The following is an 18860-nucleotide window of genomic DNA, read 5'->3' on the forward strand; positions in this document are numbered from 1 at the left end:
CAGACTATTTGGGAATACTTGGTAACATAAAATGTATGAATGATTACTAAATGGATGTATGTTCCTGTTTTGGATTGTTTGTTTTGCATGTTTACATTGTTTTTATTGATGGATTACTTTTTTCCTATACATTTTCTTGGTGAATGATGAACAAAATGTAGCCATCTCCGGACATTCAAAGCGATAAATCTAGCCCTAACCCTTCCGTTATACCCAAAACGCTTTTGTATTGAAAATTGTAACCGGAAACGGAAAACATCTGATTAATGTGACGCTTGTCCTGCGACGACAGTATATGCAGCTGACAGAAGCGCGCAGGCGGGCTAGTCGCTATCAAGTTCTGTGAATGTCGACGCTGTGGTCCACTGTGAACATAATTGCACTTATCGGGAAGTGAGTTTTAAGTATACAAACTTCACCAAATGACCAAATTGAAAACGCCGACCTGAGGAAGGCGCGGGCTAACGTCACATTTAGTAGGATGCGCAGAAAGAGACACTAAAACGTCGTCAGCTAACAGTTAGCAGACAGAACATCGTTCAGGGGAACTGACGGAATATACCCCACCACCCTCGTCCTGAATCAGCCACACAACCTTCGCTGCCCAGGAGACCGCCAAGAAAGCAGAGGTAAGCTTTAATACAACACCAAGGCTCTTATGTTAATGGTAAATAAAAACGCAGCTAGCATCTTGGCTGTGTAGTCGAACTGACGAGCGCTCGGGACAGAGCGTACTATTATGTAATAAACCGGGATCCGCTTCCAGACGCTTTCTATACATCCCAGCCACTTCAGGCTGCAAGGCCATTCCTAGAAACAGGCAATGATCGAGTCGTAGCTTATATCTTTAGGGCTGCATTTAAGTACGGAAGTGCGGGATGGAAATGAATGCTGGTTCTATGCACAACTGCAGCGAATATTTCGCTCCATAGTGGTCAACACGACCACTGGCTTGTGAAAATGGTTTTTAATCACTATTGTTCAGTAACGTATGAGCATGTGAGTTGTGTTGCAACTTTTCTCCAGGAATATATTTGTCAGACAATAGTTTAGAGTCCCAGGCAGAAGTTTCAGTAGATGTCCACCACCAGCCGTGTGATATAATGTCTTATGTGACATTGTGGATGCTAGGATTTAACACTGCCATGAACTGGAAAATAGAGGCCAGCATGATTGTTAGTAGGTTTATTTATTGAAATGTGCCAAAAAAAGAATAGGGAACGCTGTGGCATTTTGAGATTGTCCAATCTTTCCAAATTCCTTATCCCTTTTCCAGAAACAGACTACGCTCCAAATTTATGTGTTGGTCATTTATCAGCGTATCTGCTCCCACTCACCTGCTTTATTTACATCTTTTCCACTTATTTGCATGGAAAGTCCGCACTTTCCACCCAAGCTTGCCACCGCGACCAGACTGAGTTCAGGGCTGTAAAAGCAAACAGCCAATTTGGCATCCAAATGTTTCTCTCTTTTACTGCAGATGTCTGGCCGACAGGCACACTTAGGCACACACAGTTTGTCATTTGGGACAGGAAACATTTCATTCTGACTGAATTAAAACAGGAAATGGAATCAGGAAAAAAAATGCATTCGTTCTATTGCCAACAGGCCATTACAATTTGGCACGCACTAGCCAACAAACCAAAAATGACATTTACAGTTTTTCATTTCAAGGATGATTTTTCTAAATAATAAAACACTGTGGGCAGTTTCTGAACAGTCAAATAATCACCCAGGCAGAATATTCATTAAACCTGCTGTACGGTATCAGTGTTGCTGGGCTCATGTGAAGGAGACGGACTGTTTGACATTTATTAATGCCTCATATTCCAAAATGATTTACTGTAAATTCTGGACTACAGAGTGCACCTGACTAAAAGCCGCATAATCTAAAAGTTCTTTATGATGGCGTCTCCACCTTCTTGCCATTGATTACCGTGATTTATGCCAAGATTACGCACGGCAGCTCGATTTCCTTCTTCAACCGCCAGAGTGATCGGTTTTAACTTAAAAATTGCATCATATGCTTTTCTTCTAGTATTTTCCACGTTGATTAGGGTTATTAAAAATGATTGATTCACAATAGTTGTGATAGTTCGCCACGAAAAAAAACCATAAAGAAGCCGCACCGTAGAATAAGCCGCAGTGTTTAAACTGTAGGTTGTCTGTGTAGATTCTCAATCATCGAGGTCATTGTATCCAAGGTAGTTTTCTATGTCAGCTGGGCTGGGTTTCTTCTCTTGAAGACGTTTCGCCTTCTATCCAGAAGGCTTCTTCAGTTCTGAAATCGCTGGGGAGAGAGCTTGAAAATATATAGCCCCTGTGGACCATCTGCATGCTAATGATCTGGGTGGTCACCTGGGTGTCTCCCCTTTGTCTGCTGGATCATATGATGGTGAGTCACTGGGTCTCCTGGAATGGTGTGAATGTTTGTTTTGCTGTTGGAAGGAGTGGAGGACTGCATTGTACGTGGGTGATAGGAAGTGCCTCAGGCCACCACCTCTGTTTAAGGAGGGTTTTTCCAATTTGACATGGATAGCTTCCTTGACACCCCTTTCAAACCAGCGGTCTTCTCTGGCCAGTATCCGTACTTGGCTGTCCTCAAGTGTAAGTGGACTGCTGAATCCTGGCCCGAAGAGGTGGCGCGTCTGTGTTGTGCCCTTCTTCTGTGGAGAGATTTAAAGTGTAGGAAAAAAGTAGCGGCTTATAGTCCGGAAGTTACGGTAAGTGGAAAGTATATTTTTGCTTTCCTGAAAACGAGAGAAAAAATATCCCACAATCCACTGGGTTATTTTGATGTATGCAGAAAATTGCAAGAGCGGACAAACAAAACTTTTCATGTGTGTGTCAGAATTTTTCATATGGCCTGTTTTCAAAGCCACGAAGTCTGTCCTTTGCGTTTCGTGTTTGCTCAAGCAGGAGAAAGACGAATCAGGGATGATACAGTATTGACCATGTTTGATTCTGCATTTATTTCTATGTCGATAGCTCACTAGACATGGAACCTCCTGTTTTAGTGTTTTCACACTATCACACTATTACTAAATGGAATTCTGGAAATACATATTTTTGCATTTTTTTTAGCTCCCTCAGCAATAACTAAAATTATTTACTGGACTCAACATGGAGACTTTATCCATTGTTGCCTCTGCTGCCGTGCTGTAGCTGCCTTAAATAACACGCCACTTTCCCTCCACACCCTGAACAGGCCATTGTGTCTGAGCTCGTGGGTTGGCTCATGAAAGCCCAGCTGAGACAGTCGATGCGATCCTTTGACCGCACCTCTGATTCTGGTCCGTTCAGCTGCACCGCAGGAGGATTCAACACTACCTCGTGTTGGTTTTGTGTGAGCCGCAAAGTTACCCACAAGCCACCTCTGCAGAGAAGGAAAAACATTTCCTTTTGTTCTTTTAGAGAAAAAAAATGAACAGGTATAATGTAGGAGGATACTTGCTTTCTTTTCTGTTTTGTAACTGGGATTTTAAAGGGAATTATATTTTTTGATTCCAATGAGAGCAAGGAAATATATTTTAGATGAGTTATTTTGCTTTAATTAGACCAGGGACTCACTCCTAGAGGGAAGTAACTAGCTGTGATTTCCAGACAAAGCGTATGCCTATGATCCGACATTCCTTGGTGATCCAGTCTGATTGCTGGTCTGGGCACCACTGAATTAGACGTATCATGACCATAATAAGCAGCCAACCACTCTGATTTGTTTCTGCAGTCCATCAACAGTAATCTCACAAGGCAGTTGGTGAATAACCAATCAAGATGATTTCCAGAACTTGCAACTGTGTTGATGAACACACTCGTGAAGATTGAAGTCAATCTTGTAATTCTGATTAAACCATAACTGATCCTTAACTGTTCAATGCCAAGAACAGACTACTGTTTTCTGTTCCACGGCGGTCACTGTGTCAGATCACTCTTCCACTGTGTTCAAAATCACCCCATCATACCCTATAAACAGCACGCAATATCATGGGCTCTGATTTTTTTGGGGCTTTCTGAGCGTTCAGTGTCTTCCCGGTCACTTCCATCAGCTCCTCCGGGGGGACCCCCAGCTGCTCCCAAGCCAGGCGAGAGATGTAATCTCTCCACCTGGTCCTGGGCCGGCCACAAGGCCCCCTCCCAGTGGACCATGTCCGAAACACCTCTAAAGGGAAGCGTCCGGAAGGCATCCTAGCCAGATGCCCGAGCCACCCTAACTGACTCCTCTCGATGTGGAGAAGCAGCGGTTCTACTCCGAGTTCCTCCCGCATGTCCGAGCTTCTCACCCTATCTCTAAGGCTGAGCCCGGCCACCCTGCGGAGGAAACTCATTTCAGCCGCTTGTATCCGCGATCTCGTTCTTTCGGTCATCACCCAGCGCTGATGGCCATAGGTGAGGATTGGGACGTAGATCGACCGGTAAATCGAGAGCTTTGCCTTCCGGCTCAGCTCCTTCTTCACCACGACAGGTCAGTTAAGCGCCCGCATCACTGCTGACGCCGCTCCGATCCGCCTGTCGATCTCACGTTCCATCCTACCCTCACTCGTGAACAAGATCTCAAGATACTTGAACTCCTCCACCTGGGGCAGGACCTCCTCCCCAACCCGGAGAAGGCACTTGACCTTTTTCCGAGCGAGAACCATGGACTCTGACTTGGAGGTGCTGATCCGCATCCCTGCCGCTTCACACTCGGTCGCGAACCGTCCGTTTATTTAATGTACTCAATGTATCCTATAGCACAATTGTGAAAATTGGTGTACATCTGATCCCTAACAAATCATACAAGGAGCTAGACATAGATTTATTTATTGTTAAATATTAAGAAAAAGATGTTAGTCAACAACAGTGTGATCAGGGGCAGGAAGCTAGCGGATCAAGGGGAGATGCCAACAATTTACAACAATAAGGAACTTGCATAAGATCACATAGTGCACCATTAACCTGATATTCAAGTGCTGTGGGCCAGATCCAAACTTTAGACCAAGACTAAAGCAATTATTGTACTGAGTTTGCATCTGTTTTAAAGAAAAAGATGTATTTCAGTCATGAGTGTAGAATGCTTTGAGAGACATCCTCTTTTTCTTGAGCTCCTACTCAAAGAGGTACTGGTTTCAGCATCTGGGTGCTGCATTCCTCTTGTTCCAGAAATCATCCCAGTTCCTCAAGTAATAACCCTCTCGAAGAGCTTTGAGCTGAGAGGACGACAGTAATGCAAGCTCACATCCTTGGCTCATTTGTATTCTTTCTGTACAGCGACTGTAATGAAAGAAAAATAAGTTGTCTCTTGTCTTATGTGTTTGTATGCCTTCTTTTCAAAATGAACTAGTTTAAATGACACTTGGGGTGAGGTTTAGGAAGGATAAGACTATTTAGAGCTTTCTACAAATATCTGTGTCCTAAAAAAATACTTTGAAGTATTTTTGGAGCAACATTAGAACTTTTTGCTTTTTTATTGCCGTGCACAAGGCCACAGTTTATTTTACATTGTTTTCTAATATAAGGGAGGTGGGGTACAAACACTGTGTCCTTGCTAGCAATCTGTTGGATCTGGTTTAGTGCAAGCCTTCACCACCAGAGGCACCTGGATCTTTTCTCTCTCTCCTGGTGGAAAAGATGTTTGAGCCTTTGCTCTTTTAGTCCCTTCACTTCTTCCACATGACATCCACCAGCAGCCCACCCATCGATTGGTTTGCAAGTTTCTCTGGATGTTCTTCTGATGTATTCAGACATAGGAATTGCCTGGAGTTAGGACCAGTGATCCATCAAGGAGCGCTCTCTGCCACTGTGCAGCCAACACTTGCTGCCCTGCAGCTGTAGCCCACATCTCACTGAACATGGAGGAACAACCTATGTCATGATGTCATCTCTGTCTGTCTGTCTCCCCTCCTCTCTTTTCTCTCTCTTTCACCTTCTCGCACTGACCGGTTGTGTTTTCGCTGCTGGCGCTGCATGAGGTAGGTCCTTCAATCACCTCCCTGCGCGTTCTTGCACCTGTGCATGCTATAGCTCTTGTCATCTCTCAGTCTATCCATCCAATCTCACAGATACAAAAATATTACATTCATAGCTTTGCGGTACAATATTTCAGTGAGCTTGTCTTGACTGCCCAGAGTGAAAGAGACTGTAATCCAAATGCTGGGATGAGAAAGCGAATAATTTTTCTGTCCTCTGACTGATCATGAGATCATGAGGTAATTGTTATGGAGGTTGTTTCCTGCATTTCTTTCTCCTTGTGCCTATTTTTAAAGGTCACACATCTTGCGACCTTTGTTGTCATCCCTTCTGTGCCTGCAAAATCTAGAATATGAAACATTGTGCTTTCAAAATCTTGAACATTGTCTCTGTTTTCTGTCATTCAAATGTAAAATTACGCTTAACCCAAATGGAGTGTGCAGATCTGTTTTGGAGTAAACAGTCATATTTTTCTGTTGTCTTACAAAGTCAAACTGCTGTATAATTTCAATCTCATGGATGCTGATTGAACCCCCAGAAGTCACTACAATCTCCTTAATATCACAGGAGTTCATATCCTCCTCCCTATCCACCTCATCACAGTCTTATCAGCACGCATGTATGTGCAGAAGCACACGGCCCTAGCTGTGGATGGCCCTCTTGTTCTCTCCCTCTTACCAGAATCACCATTTTATATAATATCCTGTTGGTCTGATTTAAGATATTAAAGAACCTAGACTGAAAGTATGATAACTTGGTTGCAATATCTTGTTTTCAGCTGTTTGTTCTATATAATTTTTAGTAAGATTCTGTGTAAACCACAAGATACATATACCGTATTTTCCGGACTATAAGTCGCACCTTTTTTCATAGTTTATGAGGGGGTGCGACTTGTACTCCGGAGTGACTTAAAAAAATACATTAGTACAAAATTTCACATGTTCGTTATTTTCACAAACAAAGCAAAGCAGATGCGTACCGTATTTTCACAACCATAAGGCGCGCCGTATTATAGGGCGCACCTTCAATTAACAGCCTATTTTAGAAATATTTTCATACACAGGGCGCACCGTGTTATAAGGCGCATAGCATAGAAACTGCGTAGTGCCTGTGGTTTCATGACGCGTTCACTAGATCGAGCTGCGCTAAAAGGAATGTCAATAAAACAGCCAGATAAGTCAGTCAAACTTTATTAATAGAATACAAACCGTCGTTCTCACAACTCTATTCACTCCCAAAACGAATAAACAGCTGTTTTATTATTTTTCCCGAGTGACGTAGTGTTTTCGCGTAACACAGTTCGTTTAATAACAGCGAGTTATAACAGGCAGTGCAACATTTTTATCACAAGTGGATAGTGGAGTTTAATAAATCTTCGATTTAGTGCAACATTTTTATCACGTAGTGGAAACACGTAAAATAATTAGTCTGATACTGTTGCGGTAAATCAAACGTTAGTGCAAACACAATATACGGTAACTCGAACTCTCGAAGTAGTGCAAAGCGATAGCAATATAACAACGTTGTTCAAACGGTAATGTCCATATTCACAGTATGACCAGCCTTGTTAAGTTGTAAACACACAAAAGAAACACATAAAGCTCACTTTATCAGTTCATTCCTCATCCAGGAATCCCTCGAATACTTCTTCTTCGGTGTCCGAATTGAACAGTTGTGCGAATACGGCGTCCAACATGGCCGGCTCCGTCTCGTCAAAGTCGTCATCAGGGTCGGTGTCGCTGGTGTTGTCTGGCATTTCAGTGACAATCCCTGCCTTCCTGAAAGCTCGGACCACGGTCGATGCCCAGGCGTTTACGATCCACTGGCAGATAGTGACGTATGACGCTCGGTGCTGTCTCCCCGTCTTGGTGAACGTTCGCCGTTCGTCATCCACCGGTCCCACGCAGTTCGCAGTCTAGTTTTGAATGCCCCGTTGACACCAATATCTAGCGGCTGCAGTTCCTTTGTTAATCCACTTCTTGCTTTGTTTCCTCGGAAGCTCCGTTGAGTCTTCTTTACCTGGCGCAGGTCGTCTTGTTGCTTCCTCCACTTCCGCACCATTGATTCGTTCACGTTAAATTCTCTTGCCGCTGCTCTATTTCCGTGTTCAACTGCGTGACTGATAGCCTTCAGTTTGAACTCTGCGTCATAAGCGCGTCTCTTGCAAGGAGCCATTTTGGGGTCTTTACAGACAGAAATGGTTTGGGACTGAATTTACTGCTGTTACCTCGGCCACGCCTACTGACTACGGTAGCCGCGATTAACCAATATTACCGTAATCCATACAAAAGGCGCTCCGGGTTAAAAGGCGCACCGTAGATTTTTTAGAAAATTCTAGGCTTTTAGGTGCGCCTTATAGTCGTGAAAATACGGTACTTAGTTCGTTGTGGGTCATAAAGCTGAATTTGTTACGTTAGCATACCGTAACCCTATTGCTAATCCATGCTAATTGCCTTTCAAGATGAAATGTATGTTCTTGGTCTCGGTTTTAATCAAATACATTTTCCCCCAAAATGCGACTTATAGTCCAGTGCGACTTATATATCTATTTTTCTTCTTTATTGTGCATTTTTTGGCTAGTGCGGCTTAAACTCCGGAGCGACATATAGTCCAGGAAATATGGTATAGCCAAGAAAACCCCAAGTCAATCCCATAGAGCCATATTTAATTAGTCAGTTTACTTGACCCTACCATCATGCAAACACTTAAATTAGACCTGTTCCATGTGTAATTTCTGCTTTATGATGTCTGCTGAAGGTTCCTCATTAAAAATCCATACATTTATTTGGGAGCCTGAAAGGAGTGATTGCTTTTCTGGAGTTTAATTGTCTGTCATCAGACAAACGATCCGCCTCATTTACATTCCGTGTGTCGTGAGACTTTTGCTGCGTTTGATGAAATCCTGCATCATTTTAGGTTGATGCAGTAGAGGCCTTGTTCAGAATTCTGTCAACAGTTTCAGAGTGACAATGAAGGACAGAAGTGTTTTGTTGGTTCTAAAGTACATCTCCCATCATTTGAAATGACAACATCACTACAATCAGCTTAGGGTCCAGATGTGATTACTGTCCATGTGTGTCCACCTGTGTGCTGTGCTATAATCTGAAAACAATCAGCATCAAGTCACTTTTGCACTGTCAAAACAACACCAACAAGCAGTCCAAACAAATAATTCTGTTTTTTCTGTCCATGCTCACTTTTGTAATAAAATATTTTAAATCTGATTAATCTGACTATCAACACCAGCATCTCTGATGGAAGCCCAGTTATAATTGATGTCAGGGAATTGTAACTGTTCTTGATACTCCTCCCATTAGCTTATCAGCCAACTCCAATAAATGCATATTGATTCAGATTGATTCGCCACTGCCAAGGTACAGATTTAGGATACTCTGTCCATTTGCCCTCTGTCTCTGAGGGTGATGCACACACTACTGTGGTTCTGCTAAACAGATTGTTAAATGCATGTTAGGGCTCAAAGCGTTAGTAAGTGTGGGAGGGAGACAATATGATGACAATGTATTGTTCCTGAGGAAATGGCCGGTCCATATTTTTTTGTGTTAAGGGCTTTAAAATTGTGACTTTAAAGATTGTCAATTAGCAAAATTAGCATTTTAATACTTAAATAAATGAAAATGAGTACACAACAGAGACTTATACAAGATTGCGATTGAAGAATCTGTAGAAGCAAATAATCATTTTTTTAAACAACTTTGACTTATTCTATACCTGTCAGGTGCTATTTTACATATGTTATTTAAAGCCAGGCAGTATGAATAAGAGTTGGAGGTGTGACATAATCCTTCACATATTAAATAATATTAAAACATTTAATCTGTGGTTTAAAAAGCAATCCCATGCACATCTCAGCTTTAAGACCAAATCACTCACTTCAACCTGGTCAGGAAAAAATATCCATTTAACACACACAGGGCTGGATGTATAGATAAATAGTACCAATTTTAAGCTTTGTCATTTTACATTGAGGTGTTATATTTTAACCTTTATTTATTCAACTCAGAAATTAAATAACATGCTGTGGTGAGCTACAATGAGGAAATGGGAAGACTGGTGCGCCTGTAAAGGCAGCCCTAATGCGATATGCTGGGTCTGCTATTGCTGTTTAATCTTTTGCAAACAGTCTCTTTTTATTGCTGCTGGAATGGAAAAATAAACTAATTCAACCTGCCTTTGACTGTCATCTCACTGTTTGGTTTACACTCCCACAATGCTTTATTTCACCAGCAGTGATTCACCCTAACAGGGTGCACACCAAACCTTTTAAGCAGTAAGTCTTTGCAATGAAACAGCAATCAGAAAACAAGTAATTTCTCCAATAGTGATATCATCTTTATCAACCCCTGTTTGCGAGGCAATTACCAGCAATGAAAAATAATCTCCTTCTTAAAGGTTATTTAAAAAACCCAAAAACTCATTTGTGGCTTTAGGGCTTTATTTCTGTTTTGTTTTTGTGGACAAGTAATGAGCCTATTGGGGTCATGTTTGTGGACAGATATCCATCACAATATTCACTCTGACATACGCATCTTTGTTTGTTTGGTTTAGGTACAAAACTTTATCTTGTAGTACCGTAATTTCCGGACTATAAGCCGCTACTTTTTTCCTACACTTTAAACACTGCGGCTTGTTCTACGGTGCGGCTTATTTATGTAATTTTTCTATCAGCCGCAAGGGGCGCTCGAGCAGAAAAGGTAAGAGAGATGGGTGGAATATATGTGTAGAGGAAGACGCAAGTTTAGTGTAACTTCGCGCTTTGTGTATGAATAAAATTAGCATAAACAGACCCTCATCATGGAAAATGCAAGAAGAAATTTTACCGGGATGTTTTTTTAACCAGCCCTGTTAGTGTTAATGCCGTATTGCTGCTGTGTTACTGCCGCGTCACAGGCACTGTTTGAAAAGAAAAGCAAAGGTAGTGTAGCGTGTTGGGGAGGGTCAGTGTGGGAATTTCCCAGCATGCTTTGTGGCAGTGTGTCTGTGGGTTCAGGTTGGTGTTAACCCTGTTTTTGTTCGTTGTAAATCTGGTTGTTGATGTATTTAATTACTGTTTTAATTACTGTTTGTACCTGCACACCATAAACCAGGTTATGTGTGTGATTGAAGACCTCCCTTCGTTGACGTGTCTTTCGTTGAGTGTAAAGTGGAGTTTTAAGCTGGCAGAAGTCTGCGTCTGAGTTCCTCCGCGACCTGTGTTTCAATGCGGCTTATAGACAGGTGCGGCTGGTATAAGTACAAAATTGATATTCTTTCTAAAATTAGATTATGCGGCTATTAATCAGGTGCGCTCTATAGTCCGGAAATTCACTTTTTTGGATAATGAGTAACTGTTGTACATTTTTTTGTATTACAAGGGAACATTTGGGTCTCAGCTCCTCTCATTGCCAAATGACATATCCAGTTTTTATTAATGTAAACCTTTTTTACCTTTTACCTTTATGTGCTCTATATCTGTTTATTGTTGGTTTTAAAATTCATGAGAATGTCATAAGTCATCCTAATGAGACCCCCGCTGTCCCGTGTCATTCATCAGACAGGTGGCATCCAGCAGAGACCTTCCCTCGGTAGATAAAGGTTAAAAACGCTATCGCCTTCCACTGTGGAAATGTACCCTCTGGTTGGAGATAATTTCCTATATTCATCGAAACAAATTCCAAAACTGAGCCGGCGTAAATATCAACCTGTGCGTTATCAAGGAGCTGGAGCTGCTTTTATTTTGTTCTTCGGTTGGGAAAATGCTAGGGGGAGAAAAATTGTCTCCGAGTCTTACAGACATATGAGAGAAATCATTTGTTTTTGTGATCGATGGGTGCATTTAAAATAACCACCCCACTGTAGTTTTAAGGCCATTTAGACAACAACTCCCGACGGCAAATTACAGCCTAAGAGAAACGAAAATGATCACTGTGGATGTTTTAATAAAGGGTGTGTTGGTTGTCTTCTTCTCAACAGATATGCAGGCGACAGAGCAGCAGTAAAAGGTGTGGCTCTGGATTACTGGTAACTCAACCATGGAGTCCTCCTCTGAATCCCAGCAGGAGCCTGACAAGACTTTGGTGAGTATTGTGCACTCATACAGTTTATTATTCCAAATTTAATTGCCCCTCAACTTCACTGCTCTTGTTTCCTGTTGGCGTCAGTGAAAGCATGTTGCTGAAGTTCACTTTTGAACCTTAATGATTAGGTTATTGTGTTAATGCTACTAACCTGCCACAGGCCAGACTCTGCTGCAAGCATTGGAACTTCTTTGTGAATAAATGCCTGTGTGTGTGTGTGTGTGTGTTTGTACTTGCTACTTAGCAAAGTGAGGCCATTTTTTGGAAGTAAGGCCATTTTGGCTCATCCTAACTACTTCAAAAGACTGTTTGACAGTTAACATGTTTTAGGTTTTTAGAATTGGGTTTAGGTTAGGATGAGGGAGTTAGTTGCGATGGTTCAGTTTGTGTGTGTAACTTGCAGACTGTTAAAGGAATACCCAGAATCCTTATTCTAAAATGATCTTTCATGTGCAGGAGGGGAAGGAAACAGCTAACAAAATACGTTTAAATTTTGGTGATGTTGGTGATGTGGCTGGGCGCGGTTATCTTGTCGCAGCAGTAGGTGCGGAAGATGGCCACCCTCTCCTGGTTAGGGTTAGGGTTAGGGAAGATGGCCACCTCTCCTGGTTAGGGTTAGGGTTAGGGAAGATGGCCACCCTCTCCTGGTTAGGGTTAGGGTTAGGGAAGATGGCCGCCCTCTCCTGGTTAGGGTTAGGGTTAGGGAAGATGGCCACCCTCTCCTGGTTAGGGTTAGGGTTAGGGAAGATGGCCGCCCTCTCCTGGTTAGGGTTAGGGTTAGGGAAGCTGGCCACCCTCTCCTGGTAATCCGCGGGCAGCCGCTGCGCAACAGTTGTCCTTGCGCGTATGGAGAGATGCCGCCTCCTCATAAAGCGAAAACACTAAGATTGCTCGATTGCCATTTTCAGCCGCATATTCGATGGCCTGCAGTTTAAAGTAAGCCTCATTCATACGCGTATCGCTTGACTGGCGCCATTTTAGTCCCCTAGTCCCCTTTAGTCCTTACACGTAGGTGTGCCGCTAATTGATTGGCAGAGCGTTTACCGTAGTGCACCTACCAAAGGCGCACAGCAGATTTTGGAACTCAGTCCACACACAAGGCGCTCCATATTATAAGGTGCACCGTCGATTTTTGAGAAAATCTCAGTGTTTTAGGTGAGCCTTATAGTCGTGAAAATACGGTACTGTATTTCTTCTTAGGTCAGCACGGCGCATTCACACAATAGCTCCTGAATGCACATAATGTATAAAGTGGAAACTTCTGGGACCCTCAGCAGTTTATCTCTCTGAGAGGAAACTGTTTGTAGTTCAAGACTTCACCGTCATATTTGTTTGATGAATTCCTGTACCTTGGTTGCGTGGAAGAAGCGGCATGACTGAGACCCCCATTTTCACAAAACTTACAGGCACATGATGGATTTTTTCATATGTCAGCTTTGATTCAACCTTTTCTATGGGGATCAGTAGGGAAATAACAACTGCAGACAACAGGAGTCATAAAAGCGCTGGCTGCTGGTTCACTATGAAAGGAATCAATTCAAGTTAACATATTTTTGAGTCACTTCAATTGGGTGTAGGTGCAGTTTTCAACCTTAATTACTATCATTTTTGTTGGTATCTTAATGACTGGTCAACATATTCAGTGTATAATGGACCTACGTTACAGAAACTGCACTCTCAACAGATATGTGGTAAAACATAAACTGGTAAGCATGAATTCCATTCTTCTGATTGTTCCTGATTCATGCAGGAGTGTCCTCTTTACTGCACTTTACTCGGGAAAAGTCTCAAGAAAATCCACAGTCAAAGAAAAGAAAGAACCAACAAGTGAATAAAAATTAGTTTATTTTGTTAAATCAGACGTCCATAGTTATAGATGAAGGATCCCAAACTGAAATGCTACACGGACACAGGAATGCTGCTTTTCCCCTTGCATTCACATTCTCACCATCACAAGTCAGGAGCTACTTCTGAAAACACCCCCACTTCTGTTTCCATCCCACCACCATTCATTCTGCTGTCATTTTCCTTGTTCTTACGGCATTGAAAGAGTTGGTGACCTGCTGTTTAGAAAGAAAAGGCGCATTATTACCCTACAATAGCTAGGAGGTAAGAGAAGACAGTCTGTGATTAGATCATCAGTGCCTGAATGGATATGAGCTGCTTAAATAAGAGAAAGAAAATTTTGGTGGCTGTTGAATTGTCAAGGCATTGCAATTTTTGCAGTGACTTTACATTTATTGCCTGTGGTTTCACTGAAAAATCCACATTATCCATTATCCAAAGCAGGTTTTAGCTAAAAGACTTGACAAAAACATGTTGTGTTAATGTTTTACCCAGCATATTATTGAGAAATTATGTCTGATGATTAACAATCACTCATGAAGCAGAAGGAAAAACAGCGACAGGTTAGCAGCTATCTGTCATTGCGTGGTGTTTGTCATGCTGGTGCTATTGTAATACCACTGAGCATAGATGATTAGCAACCTCCCCGTTACATCATTGCACTGGATGAGTGTTAATAATTGCAGGAGGGGAATATTTCATCAACATGGTATAATAAGATGTGGGAGGCTGCTGAAATCCATTGGTGAAAAATAGCTTCAGGCTACTTTGTTGAAGTAAGAAATTGAAGCCTTGACCATAAATGAGGGGTCTTTCGTTCTCAAGATAAACCAAATAAGGTCAAAGTAAACAGAGGCCACCATTGATATTTTTTAAACCTGGATCGTAATTGTGGCCTCTTGATTTGAATGATTGTGAAAAATTCTGTCCCTTTTTTTTGTCCCTTCTAAACACACAGCTATTTCTGTGCTGAATTTCTTTACTATTTCAAGAAAAGATATTATTCTATGCTATGCCACTATACTGGTTTACTTGTCAGATGGTGAAATGTAGAGGCTCTATTTTTGTCAGAATACTTGATTAAAGAGAAAAAGTGAAGATATAAAAACAAACCAAATGAGGAAGAGGACAGAAAAGCATCCTCTGATACCACCTACCGTAAATTCCGGACTATAAGCCGCTACTTTTTTCTACACTTTAAACACTGCGGCTTATTCTACGGTGCGGCTTATTTATGTTTTTTTTCGTGGCGCACTATCACTACTATTGTGAATCAGTCATTTTTACTAACCCTCATCAACGTGGAAAATACTAGAAGAAAAGCATATGATGCAGCTTTTAAGTTAAAAGCGATCACTCTGGCGGTTGAGGAAGGAAATCGAGCTGCCGCACGTAGTCTTGGCATACATTACGGTAATCAATGGCGAGAAGGTGGAGACGCCATCATAAAGAACTGATCCAAAGCAAAAAGACGTCCAAAGCTTTTAGGCGTAAACATCGCAGGTGGCCCGAGCTTGAGAACGTTCTGAAAGACTGGGTCAACACACAGAGAGCAGGCGGCCGCGGTGTTTCCGCTGTACAAATCAGACGGAAGGCAAAAGCAATCGCCACCGCGATGAAAATAGAAGATTTTAGAGGTGGGCCATCGGGGGGGTTTTAGATTGTTCATTGTTTGAGTAAAAAAGCATAAACAACGTAATTTGTGTGGAGCTGATACAAACGTATATTTCAAGGTAGCTGCACTACAGACACCGTTAGAAAAAAAAAGCATTTACCGCTACAATATATTTGTTTATGTTGCTAAGCGGATTAAATTAAAAGAAAAGTAAAAAAAACCCTGACGTGATAAAAATTGGATTTAAGGTCTCTGTATAAACATACAAGTGAAAAGAGTGGCTGTTGTTTCTTACCTGTTTGTTGGTGTCACTCGTTGTCAGTGACTCGTCTCTTACGGTAATAAAAACATATACCGGTACTGAATGTTTTGATCTAATTTTTCATATTATTACGTGGAATACCTGTGGCTTAAAATGCGGTGCGGCTTGTATAAGTACAAAATTGATTTTCTTTCTAAAATTAGATTATGCGGCTTTTAATCAGGTGCGCTCTGTAGTCCAGAATGTACGGTAATTAAAAGGAAACAAATATCTATGATGTAATAAATTACCCAAAAACAACATTAACCTTTAGTTCTGTAATTAAGGAGAGAGGTGGAATTATTTAAAAGGGTGGGAGTGGAATAGAGGCCTGAAATCTTTTCCAACATCCCTCCTTGTTTCCTCCTGTTAATGTTTAGTGTGTGTGTGTGTGTTTATATGTGAAGGACAGCCAAGGCTGAGCAGTGCTCTCTGTTACACTGGGTTGAGTATGTGTGACTAACAACAGACAGCCACAGCAAGCTCACCTCCGACAGCTGACTGACACGCACTACATGTTTCCTCTGAACGCCGTTAGAACGGGAAACGGACCCAGTGGGCGGGTGTGAAAACGTGTTGAAGTTCACTGCGACAGTGTCACTTTGGACAGAAATCTCTCTATTTGGAGGCATTTCACGACGCTGAAAAGCAATTGGAAAATAACCACGTGGCTCTGCTGTGAGTAAGCGTTTTAAAAAATCTCTAGATGTTGTGAATGAAAGTGGATTGTTTTCTATTCTTGATTTAAATGAAGGTCAACGCTCACAAAACACACAAGATGCTGCTTGTGTCAGCCTGGGTTGGTGTTGCGTTGTTCGTTATTTCCTAAGAGACGTCTCTGCATGAGTTTGCACTAGTTGAACTCCAGTTGATATGAATCACATCACATCAAGGCAAACATGTGCCTGTGGGTTCTTGCTTAAGCTACATAGCGAGTAACAGAATATGCATTTTGGGGAAGTAAGGATACTTTGGCTGTTTAACAGTTAAGATTTGAATTTTCTACTTGAAAACCACGTTTAAACTGCAAATGTGCGAGTGGGAATGTTTAATGGCCACAGTCCACAACACTCAATGTTCATGGTTCATGAAAGTGAGGACAAATTGATTTGGTAGAACTGTTACGCAACTGTTTTCCAGAAATAGATTGTTTTTTTATTTTTTGTTTTTTTACTGGTTTGCCACAAAGAAGGTGGGGATCTTAACAAGAGCCCAGTGGTGCAGGCAGCAATGCTGCAGTGACTGAAGTCAGAACCAAGTTCTGTTGTTGCTTCTAATAGACAGATTCAGAGAGACAGATAATTCAGATTAAATTTTCATTCAGTGTGAATTCTGGACTCCAAGGACATCCGCAGCTCTGACAGACCTTTCCTGCACTAGTGAGGTGATTCACACTATGAAAGACTGCTTTACTTTTGGCTGACTTTGACCAATCTCTACACTTCAGAATGAGCTGTTGGTAATAAAACTGCTGTGAATCGATGTCATTGGCATCTGTTCAAACAATAAAGGAGGCGACTGTAAATAAATATGTTTTTGTTCGTATGTGAAGAACAATACAACCCCTTTAGCATACAAAGGGTAGTGAATGTATGTATGTACCTAAATGAATGTAATAAATGTGTTGTTGGTTTAGCAGAGGTAATATGTTGTGAAATTAAAGCAATGATTTATGGCTATACTGTCCAAGTGCATGCCAGACTGGACACGGTTCAGTTTCAGCAGTGATATAATCACTGTTCTGACCCTTATACAATTAATATAGCATTTTACCGATTAATAAAATGGACTAACCTTACCATAAAATAGAATGGGGCGGTGGGGGGAAATACCACAATGTGATTCAGGTCTTCAGCTGCAGTCTTTGCATAGCACACCAGACGATAATCTTTAAATAGAAAGGGAAGATGTGAACTATGGTCATCATTTCAGCCTTTGCTCTCGGTCACATTTCCCAGCAGGATATATCATAAAAGGTGCTCTTCATAAAACCTTCTGTTGTCTGCTTCTAAAAGGAATCTGGGTCAGGAATCTGCTGCAAGTGAGGTTTAAACATTATGTAATATGTCATGGCTTTTTAGCCTCTGCAGATGCACCTCATCTTTTTAGTGCTAGAGAGAGCTGCTGATGCCTAGTTTAGGTCTTGGAACCCACAGACTGCCCTTCTGGCACCTTCCCCTTTAACAAGAACACTGTCCATGCTTTGTCTGGCCTGGGGCTTGAGCCAAGAACCTTCCGCTTCTCAGCCCAGCTCCCAACAGATCGAGCCATCACCGCCCGCCCACATATTGAGATATAGTACCAATAGCAACCTTTAACAATGTCATACAATTATGAGTTTAACCAAATAAAGAAATGCAGTTATTGTTCAAATTCTGTACACTTTTGACCAAAAATTGTAAGATAATACAATTCTATTTCAATATTTCTAAAAACTAACTCTGACATTTTCAGTTCACTTTTTTTTTTAGTTTCCTTTGCGTCCACACTCTGTAACATCATCTACACAAAAGCTGCTAATTAAAAGTACTTTAATGTTTGTGGAGCACTTTGTCATGTTTGACTAAATAAAATACACAATCACTATGTAATTAATTGAAAGGTCACACTTTTCCAAGTGCTTGAAGGGCTTTATTGAAAACAGTAGTTGGATTTGTTTAAAGCTGACAACTTCGACATTTGTCAAGAACAAACTTGACAACCCTGGCTAACATGTTCCTCATTCTAGAGAATTCTTGTGTGGACCATTATCAGTCTGTGGTTGTTGTGATGGAAGCAGTATTATAAAAGTAAAATCCTGTCTGGGAAGTGATATTAAAAGAAGCCTACCAGACGGAATGGGCTTTCTGTTGCCCTTTTGACCTCAAGCTGGTGTTTTGCAACTTAACCTTGCCTGTCGTGCTACTTTCTCACCCCGATAAAATGAGCTGAACTAAGATTAAAGTAGAAAACAACTGCTCGTTGCCTCATCACAGAGCCTCATTAAAAGACCTCTGATAATCAGTGATAGTTTCTTAATCCACTGCCCATATTGTAGTAAGCAGCTCTTGGGGAGGTTTATCCTCTCAAACAGTGGCTC

The 18860-nt window shown here is 41.6% G+C and overlaps 1 protein-coding gene across 7 annotated transcripts in view; it reads left to right on the plus strand.

Annotated features, from left to right (window-relative positions):
* The first annotated feature begins 287 nt into the window (after positions 1-287).
* osbpl8 (oxysterol binding protein-like 8) overlaps positions 288-18860 on the plus strand; it is a 45837-nt gene continuing 27264 nt past the window's right edge. For 4 of the 7 annotated variants that reach the window (XM_057021876.1, XM_057021878.1, XM_057021877.1 and 1 more), the window contains exons 1-2: positions 288-629; positions 11917-12020. In XM_057021876.1, the coding sequence (XP_056877856.1) occupies positions 11976-12020 (45 nt within the window). In that variant the 5' untranslated portion in view covers positions 288-629; positions 11917-11975. Of the gene's footprint in view, positions 630-11916; positions 12021-16213; positions 16460-18860 lie in introns of those variants that run through there. The other 3 variants (XM_057021883.1, XM_057021884.1, XM_057021882.1) reach the window with 2 other exon arrangements.

The sequence above is a fragment of the Takifugu flavidus genome, chromosome 22, assembly GCF_003711565.1.
Source record: "Takifugu flavidus isolate HTHZ2018 chromosome 22, ASM371156v2, whole genome shotgun sequence".
In the NCBI taxonomy this organism is placed as follows: Eukaryota; Metazoa; Chordata; class Actinopteri; order Tetraodontiformes; family Tetraodontidae; genus Takifugu; species Takifugu flavidus.